Raw genomic sequence first — 8,890 nt, forward strand, 5'->3', positions numbered from 1 at the left:
CGGCCGCACGGCCGCTCCGGAGCACGAGCGCCGCAGCCGCCATCAGCGCGGGCGCGAGGGGACGGCGGCGCCGCGAGGGGGTGCCCGGGCACGCGCGCGCCCCGCCCCCGCTCCTGGCCGCGCGCGCTCCCGCTTGGCGCCAAAACGAGCGGCGGCGGCCGCGTGACCGAGGGAGGAGCGCGCACGCGCCCGGGCGGCCCCTCAGCAGAGGAGGCGGCGAGAGGCTAAGGCGGAACGCCCCCTCCCCTACCCCGCATGCGCAGTCGCTCCCTTCCACCCTCCCCCCCCCCCCCCCGCTCTCCCCCCGCGAGCGGCGCGTGCGCGGGAGCCGCCCAGGCGGGTGTGAGGCGGCGCGCGGCGCGGGTATCGCGATAGTCGCGCGGCCCGGACGCTCCCGTGCTGCCCGTGGGCGCTGCGCAGCTGTGGGCCCGCCGCACGGCTCGGCGCAGAGCGAGAGGCGCGTCCTGCCCGGCGCGAGCGGCTGCCGGGGCACGGCCAGGGGTGCGCGAGAGGCTCGCGGTGAGCGGAGAGGGCGAGCGGGCCGGGGAGCGGCGGCGGGGCCCGCCCGGGGGGCTCGGCGGGCGGAGGCGCCGCCGGCGGGGGCTCGGGGCCCGGCCGGGGCCGGGTCGGGCCCGGCGCGCGCCCGTGGGCGGGGGAGGGGGAGGGGGAGGCGGTGCGGAGCCTCGTTCCCGATCGCGGCCGCCATTTTGAGCGGTGGAGCCGAGGGCGGCGGCGGCCCCCGGGAGAGCGGCGGGCCGGGGATCCTGCGGCGGTGAGGGGCACGGGCGGGGCGGGCGGCAGGCACAGCGCGGCACCTCCGAGGCTAGAGGTGGGCAGCGGGGCGCGGCGGGGGGCGCGGCGGGAGCGGGGCAGGCGAGCGGCGGGCGCCCCGGGGAGGCGCGGTAAATGGCGGCGGGGAGCGGGCGGGGGTCAGGGCCGCGGTCCCGGGAGGGAGGCGGGAGCGCGGCGGCTCCGCGCCTGCCGGGGCGGCCGTGGCGGCTCCCTTTGTGGCACGGCGGCGGTGCCCCCCCGCACCCGGCCCAGTCGCGCACACGGCCCCGGCTGAGGGCAGACAAAGAAAGGCCTTGCGCCTCCAGCCCCTTCCTCAGCTGCTGTGCCGCAGGGGAAAAACAGCCGTACAAACAAAGCGCACGGGGCTGTAGGGAGCGGGTGCGCAGCGTGCTCGCAGTCAATGGCCGGGCTGCCCACGTGCCGCCCGCCGGCCACGCGGCGATCCCGGCACGGCGGCCCCGCGGGGCGGGCTGAGATCATCCCGCCGGCCTGGGCCTGGAAACCCGGCCTCCAATCCCCAGCAGAAACAAAGCTCGTGATCCATCGTGTTTTCAAAATAAAGGCTTACCAGATTTCTTTTTTAGGGCGGGACTTGAGCGCGGACGGAAACTCAGGGGTTTTTTTATTTCTATTTTGTTGGGTTTTATTTTTTTTTCTAGGATTTAAATTAAATAAAAGATGGACTGGAGTGGAAAACACAATGGGCCCAATGATACAACCAATGACGGAACGGTGGTACGACTCCGAGGCCTCCCATTTGGGTGCAGTAAAGAAGAGATTGTTCAGTTTTTCCAAGGTACCTCCAGTATAGTCGAAGCGTAGTGGGTTTCTTTAGAGTTTTTTGTATGTTTTACACGGTGTTTTGTACATGTTTAATAGCTGTTAATGGGGTGGTTGGGGAGGGATTGTGTTAAATCAATGTATCTAATTTAAGATTTATGCCCTGTAAATGAAGCACAGATAACCGTAGATATAGTAGAACACAAAATGTACCTGATTTTGTCGAGGTGGGAAGCATACCTTGCACAGGGGGGTAACCTGAATGTTAGTATTTGGATCAGTTAAATTGCTTGATTGGTAGCTATGTTTTCTTCGTGTAACTTAGGTGGTTGCATTTTTGTATCGTCTAAAGAGAAAAGTACGGCTAAATCCGTTAATGTTTAATGCAAAGATCGTGGGCTTGTATTGTTGGGTGATGGGGGAAACAAGGTGGTTTTCTTTTTCGTTGTTGTTGTTTAGATATGCTTTAAGTATTTGCTACAGATGGGAATGTTTCAGCCTTTAACACTGTTCCCCTTGACGGGGTTATTTGTCCTTGGGTTAAAGGGTTGGAAATCGTGCCAAATGGGATAACATTGACGCTGGACTACCAGGGGAGAAGCACAGGGGAGGCCTTCGTGCAGTTTGCTTCAAAGGAGATAGCAGAAAATGCTCTGGGGAAACACAAGGAAAGAATAGGGCACAGGTGGGGATGGAGAGTTTGGGATGGTGTTAAATCTTTCTTTTTTGGGGGTTGTGGGTCAGTAATGCTTTTGGGGGGTTGGGGACCATTGGGGAATTGGCTGTTTTTAAGAATTTTTGTAACTGATCCTAAGTTAACTTGGGAAATACGGTAGATTTGGGGGGTGGGGGAGACAGTATTGCACCGGGTAGTTTGCTAAACTCAGAAAACTGTTTCAATCATGCTCATGTAGGGTAATTTGTGATAAATGCTGCTACAGCCATTGTTTATCAACAGTATGTTTCTCATACTGGAAAGACATGCTTTAAGCTTAATTTGTACAGCTAGAACTTTCACATAGTAATTTTTGCCACTCTAAAGTGGGTTTTTTAAAATACACTTAAGATTCTTACAGTTTTGAGGAGAAACTTAAGTTGTATGGTATTTCTAGTCACTGCTATTGGCTTGTACGTTTGGCTCTAGAAAATGTAGTGTGACCTTTTGTGAAGTTCAAACTGCTTCTGCCTGTGTTCTTACTGGTGCCTTGAAAATCCTCTCTCACTAGATACATTGAAATCTTCAAAAGTAGTAAGAGCGAAATCAGAGGATTCTCTGACATGCCAAGAAGAATGATGGGACAACAGCGGCCTGGACCATATGATAGACCATTGGGAGGAAGAGGGGGTTATTATGGAGCTGGGCGTGGAAGTATGTATGACAGAATGCGTCGAGGAGGTGGTGGATATGACGGTGGTATGTTCATCTAATGAACACAGGTTCTCTTGGCACTTCATGTTTCTGACATACTTGTCAAGAAATAAGAAATGGCAGTAGCTGTAATGCCCGTTTGGTTGGATGTATTTATCTGGGAAAAAATTGTAATGTATCAAAACACGTGGCCGAGTATTTAAGATGAATGTTAATAATAAGGGAGCTATTTTCATTAGAATCAGACCTTTCCATTTGCATGTTTCAGTCTGTGTTACATAAAACAATGTGCACCGTGTTGAGAAATGCAGGTTTGGCAGCGTGCAGAGGCTGTTGGCACAGCGCTGGGTGTTGTGTGTGCGTGGCTGTGTGAGCTGTGAGCAGTGGTGTGATGGCTCCTCTCTCTCTCCATGCACAGGGTATGGAGGCTTTGATGATTATGGTGGCTATAATAACTATGGCTACGGAAACGACGGCTATGACGACAGGATGAGGGATGGGAGAGGTAAAACAAATTCATAGTTTGTCTCAAAAGGTTCCCTGTTACTTGAGTGGCAAGACAGAGATAATAGTTTGGTTCTGCCATTAGGTAAAGGAGGCTGTTGAAACAGGGGAGGGGCCTGGGCAGTCCTAAGGAAAGGGAACTAGATGGCTTAGCAGGGCTTGTGGCTAAGTTTGGGCTGATACAGGGGAAGTGTAAACACCATGCATTCACTGGTATGTTTAAGTGCTTTCAGAAAAAGAGTAGCGATGACTTTTGGCTTTCCATGATCTTAGAGGTGTGTGGGTTTTTTTGGTTTGGGTTTTCCAATAGGCATGGGAGGCCATGGCTATGGAGCTGGAGATGCAGGGTCGGGGTTCCATGGTGGAGGTCATTTTGTTCACATGAGAGGGCTGCCTTTCCGAGCCACGGAAAACGATATTGCTAACGTAAGTACCACGGGGGAAAGGGCTTCTGCTGCCAGCAGCGTGCATGTCCCTGCCTGTCCCAGCCCACCTGGGGGAGCCTTCTCAAACCACTCACTGCTACAGCTGCACAAACTCAGCCAGCTTGGATAGAGCTGCTGTCTGAGGTGGGATTACCAGGGAAGTCAGCTAAGCTATATTTAAATTAATCCCTGCACTCTCTGCTCGTTCGTTTCCATGAAAGATGGATTGCAGAGACAACACTTGCTGTAATCAGTATCCTCATTTTAAGGCCTTTGGGTTTTTTTTAAGCTTATCTGACTTTGTCAAAATGACAGAAGGCGTGAAACTTAAATTGCTTATTTTGCACATTTGTTTGTTGGCCTTTCTGAGACTATTTCAGGAGAGGCAGGGTGGGCAGGCTGTGTTGGCTTGGAGAGGACTGTAAGATCCCTCTTGTAAGAGATCAGGGTGGCAGGGAGAGGTGCATCTGCAGCATCTTGGGAGTGCATTCTGGAGTCAGTGCAGATGTGTTGTAGTGGGAAAAGTTTTCTTGGGATACAGGGCCTGGTTTAAACATAGCACATCTTTAGAGAGGCTGTCTTGCCAGTGGCACCTGTGTATTACATATGCAGAGCTCCATTCTTGTTTGCTTTTGTGGGTGGGTTGGTTTACTTAAATGGAGGTGGATTTTCTTGTGCCAGTTTGATTGTTCCATTTGGGGTAAAGCTCTGTGACAGCAAGGGCCAAAAGTCAGGCTTAGGTCTGGGGCAGTGAGGAGAGTATTGACAGGCAGCTTCTCTTGAATTCCATGAATGCATCCTTGCTTTGAGAAGTCTGGAAGAGCAGAGCCAAGTGGAAACCAGCTGATGATTTTGTTGTCCAGGATGCCATCACATTGAACTGTGCTGCTCGGAGCAGAGCGTGTGGGCAGGAGTTGTTTGTGTCTGTGCATTCAAAGAAAGCTCCTCGGGCTCTGCAGCTCTCCAGGCTGTGCAGTGACAATGGGTTGTAAATGTAGGTTGGCCTGTGCTGAATGTCCCACAGCCACCAGGTACTGCTTGAGGAGTGAGTAGGTAAATCTGTGTGCCAGGATGGCATTGAACTAAAGCAGTGCACCACCAACCATGCAGATGGAAAACCAGTACCTGCCTCGAGTTAACGTGGTTGGTTTTGAATTTGTTTTCTCCCTAGTTTTTCTCCCCTTTGAACCCTATAAGAGTTCACATTGACATTGGAGCAGATGGAAGAGCCACAGGAGAGGCAGATGTGGAGTTTGTGACCCACGAGGACGCGGTGGCCGCCATGTCCAAGGATAAGAATCACATGCGTGAGTGTCGCGCTCCCTGCTGCTGCTGGGGCAGCCCATCCCTCCTGAGCTTTCCCTGTTTCGTGTTCCAGACTCCCTTGTGTGGGGCCTGCTGCCTGTGAGGGGCGGGGGTTACTCTGTGCCTCTGCTGCTGCTCTGGACAACAAAACAAACCGAGCTTTTTGCTTCCTACAGAGCATCGGTATATTGAGCTGTTCCTGAATTCCACTGCGGGAGGTGGCTCTGGAATGGGAGGCTATGGCAGAGATGGAATGGGTAGGCATCCGTTGCACACGGGGCCGGTGCTGTGCCAGGGCTGACGGGCTCAGGCTGGTAACGTTGTCTTTGGCTTTGCAGATCAAGGGTACGGCTCCGTCGGTAGAATGGGGATGGGCAGCAATTACAGCGGTGGCTACGGAACCCCGGACGGCCTGGGTGGATACAGTGAGTACAAGCTCTCTGTAAATGTGTGTGGGTAACTGGGGGGGACAGGGCACAGAGGGGCACTGGTTCCTGAAGCTCGGTCTCTGGGCTACAGACACTGGTTAAGAGCAGCAACCAGTGGTGTGAGCTGTCACCTTCACCACTTGTTCTGTGTCACCCATCCCATTTCTTCTCCCTTTGGGGGGTGTGTGTGTGACCTTGTGCCAATTGTTTGCAGGTCGTGGCAGTGGAAATAGTGGAGGATACTATGGGCAAGGCAGTATGGGTGGAGGAGGCTGGCGTGGGATGTATTGAAGGATAGCCTTGCTTCTGCAGAACATCTTGGAAGAAACAGTCTCTGGTCTACTAGACTTTCTTACAAAATTTAATTTCTTTTGTATTTTAAGAACTTTATAATGACTGAAGGAATGTGTTTTCACAATATTATTTGGTAAGCAACAGATTGTGATGGGAAAATCTGTTTTCTGTAGGTTTTATTTGTTGCATACTCTGACTTTAAATAAATTTTTATATTCAAACCACTGATGTTGATACTTTTTATACTAGTTACTCCTAAGGATGTATTACATATTCCAGACTACAGTCGGTTAAAATGTTGTACTATGGTTCCATAAAGGTGGTTGTACTGTAACTCCTATGAACACTGATTCAGTTCTATGTAATCTTGGTCTAGTGAACAAATGGAAACTTTCACTTGTTTAGGGGAGAAGGGTAGATGAGTAGGTTAGTTTATTTGGTAATTACTTTCCTAAACCCTTTTGGTAAGTTGTATGTGCTAACTGCAGCACAGCAGAACGCTGTGCAGGCTCAGTCACTGCTCTGGCTTCCTCCTGCTGCCAGCACCCCAGCAAATGCCCAGCTGTGAAGGGGCAGCACCCCAGCAATGCCCAGCTGTGAAGGGGCAGCACCCCAGCAATGCCCAGCTGTGAGGGGGCAGCACCCCAGCAATGCCCAGCTGTGAAGGGGCAGCACCCCAGCAATGCCCAGCTGTGAGGGGGCAGCACCCCAGCAATGCCCAGCTGTGAAGGGGCAGCACCCCAGCAATGCCCAGCTGTGAAGGGGCAGCACCCCAGCCATGTGCCCCCTTTGTGCCCCCACAGCAGCCACGGCCACGTTGGTTCCCACCCTGCTGTGGTGCTCAGAGCCTGCATTTCACACCTGTACCTGCCAGCCTAACAAACAGCACAGCTTGGAGCTAACACCACATAGGTCAAATACTGGTTCATTCAATGCTTTTCACTTCTGATCTTTTTAGCAAACATGCTTTAGGAAGAGTGGGGGATTTGGAAGCAAATTACTTCTTTTCTTTCTTGAATTTACTGTGTTTAAACACGGTTCAGCATTTTTTTCACTGCAGAGAGCTGATTTGTCTGTATTTGTTCAAGGTTTGCAAAACCATTCTACACAGGAGCTCATTGGAAGCCAAGATCTCTAAAAGGTCTATAGGCCCAATACCTTTTCAGTAACACACAACCCAAACACGGTGATAAAACTTTCTGTGCATTTGTGACATGTAAGATATGTAAGAAAATTATTGTTTGAAGACACTTAACATACCTGATGTGTAATGGAAAAAGGTATTTATTCTTCTGAGCCAGTGTGATCTCCCAAATTAACTGCTTTGTCCTCAATGCCTCCCTTAAAATGTCAAATGTGATCTTGGGTATTGCAAGTCTGTCACCTGTTTTGCTAGTACTGTGTTATATCTGTAATAAATGTCTTCTTGTGGGAGAGAGGAGAATGGAGTTTATTTCACCAGAGACGGTGGCTGGGTGTCAGAGGGAGTGGAGGAGCTGCAAGGGGCAACTGGCACAGGAACCTTTCCCAGCACTGGCTACGAAGGGGAGGGGAAACGAGTCCTTAACCACTTGAACCGTTGTTCCACTGCAGAATTAGGGGGCTCTTGCTCTGTTGCCAGGGAAGCTGAGGTGTGTCCCAAGTGGCAGCACCAGAGATAATTCAACTGCAGGAGAAGAACCTTAAGAGTGAGGTGGAGGAAAGGTGCACTGGCAGGAGCCCGTTAGTGTGGGCACGGCAGAGAGCGAAATGCAGAGAGCGAAATGCGCGGCTCTGCAGCGCCTCCGCCCTCCCTGGGCACAGCTGGGGCTCCATCTTGGGAGGAGGAGCTGACACCTGCCCGGGCTGGGCTGTGCTATGGGCAATCTGTGCTCACTGCAGCCCCGGGAGCTGGGCTGGGCTATGGGCAATCTGTGCTCACTGCAGCCCCGGGAGCTGGGCTGGGCTATGGGCAGTGTGCTCACTGCAGCCCCGGGAGCTGGGCTGGGCTATGGGCAGTGTGCTCACTGCAGCCCCGGGAGCTGGGCTGGGCTATGGGCAGTGTGTGCTCACTGCAGCCCCGGGAGCTGGGCTGGGCTTTGGGCAGTGTGCTCACTGCAGCCCCGGGAGCTGGGCTGGGCTTTGGGCAATCTGTGCTCACTGCAGCCCCGGGAGCTGGGCTGGGCTTTGGGCAGAGTGTGCTCACTGCAGCCCCGGGAGCTGGGCTGGGCTTTGGGCAATCTGTGCTCACTGCAGCCCCGGGAGCTGGGCTGGGCTTTGGGCAATCTGTGCTCACTGCAGCCCCGGGAGCTGGGCTGGGCTTTGGGCAATCTGTGCTCACTGCAGCCCCGGGAGCTGGGCTGGGCTTTGGGCACAGTGTGCTCACTGCAGCCCCGGGAGCTGGGCTGGGCTTTGGGCAATCTGTGCTCACTGCAGCCCCGGGAGCTGGGCTGGGCTGTGGGCAGAGTGTGCTCACTGCAGCCCCGGGAGCTGGGCTGGGCTGTGGGCAGAGTGTGCTCACTGCAGCCCCGGGAGCTGGGCTGGGCTGTGGGCAGAGTGTGCTCACTGCAGCCCCGGGAGCTGGGCTGGGCTGTGGGCAGAGTGTGCTCACTGCAGCCCCGGGAGCTGGGCTGGGCTGTGGGCAGAGTGTGCTCACTGCAGCCCCAGGAAGTGACAGGAGCCCTGTGCCTGTGCTGTCCCTGCACCACCACAAGAGCAGCCTGAGCCCCGAGCCTCGGCCCGCAGCAGCCCCACGAAGGGCAGAGGTGCCGTGCCAGAGCCGTTCCAGAGCCGTTCCAGAGCCGTGCCAGAGCCGTGCCAGAGCCGTGCCAGAGCCGTGCCCGCTCCCCGTGGCCGGGGCACAGCACTCTGGGCTCCTGCCGGGCACGAGGAGCAGGGATTGACTCTGGGGCTGGTCAATGCCCCCAGAGCAGCACGGCAGAGGTGGCTTCATTTCCCAAAAGGAATAAAATCCTGCTCTGATCCTGTCTGACAGCTCCAGGTTTCTGTGGGTA

The 8,890-nt window shown here is 54.4% G+C and overlaps 1 protein-coding gene across 4 annotated transcripts; it reads left to right on the top strand.

Moving 5' to 3' along the window:
* The first annotated feature begins 425 nt into the window (after nt 1–425).
* On the top strand, nt 426–6,118 carry HNRNPH3 (heterogeneous nuclear ribonucleoprotein H3). 4 transcript variants are annotated; one of them, XM_063164198.1, is made up of 10 exons: nt 426–519; nt 1,452–1,588; nt 2,119–2,257; nt 2,799–2,941; nt 3,360–3,446; nt 3,756–3,871; nt 5,042–5,177; nt 5,352–5,432; nt 5,514–5,600; nt 5,818–6,118. In XM_063164198.1, exons 2-10 carry the CDS (start codon nt 1,471–1,473, stop codon nt 5,892–5,894), a joined length of 984 nt encoding a protein of 327 aa, XP_063020268.1. In that variant the 5' UTR covers nt 426–519; nt 1,452–1,470; the 3' UTR covers nt 5,895–6,118. The 4 variants fall into 4 exon arrangements, with proteins under 4 accessions (XP_063020268.1, XP_063020266.1, XP_063020267.1 ...); XM_063164196.1 differs by having other exon boundaries at nt 427–519; nt 2,799–2,986; XM_063164197.1 differs by lacking the exon at nt 426–519 and adding an exon at nt 753–829 and having other exon boundaries at nt 2,799–2,986.
* Nucleotides 6,119–8,890: the final 2,772 nt, after the last annotated feature.

This window comes from Melospiza melodia, chromosome 9, assembly GCF_035770615.1.
Source record: "Melospiza melodia melodia isolate bMelMel2 chromosome 9, bMelMel2.pri, whole genome shotgun sequence".
Taxonomy (NCBI): domain Eukaryota; kingdom Metazoa; phylum Chordata; class Aves; order Passeriformes; family Passerellidae; genus Melospiza; species Melospiza melodia.

Coding starts and splice junctions, on each gene's coding strand:
- HNRNPH3 (XM_063164196.1), top strand. CDS start 1,471: ATGGACTGGAGTGGAAAACACAATGGGCCCAATGATACAACCAATGAC. Junction 1,589..2,118: donor GATTGTTCAGTTTTTCCAAG/GTACCTCCAGTA, acceptor CTTGGGTTAAAG/GGTTGGAAATCGTGCCAAAT. Junction 3,447..3,755: donor CAGGATGAGGGATGGGAGAG/GTAAAACAAATT, acceptor GTTTTCCAATAG/GCATGGGAGGCCATGGCTAT.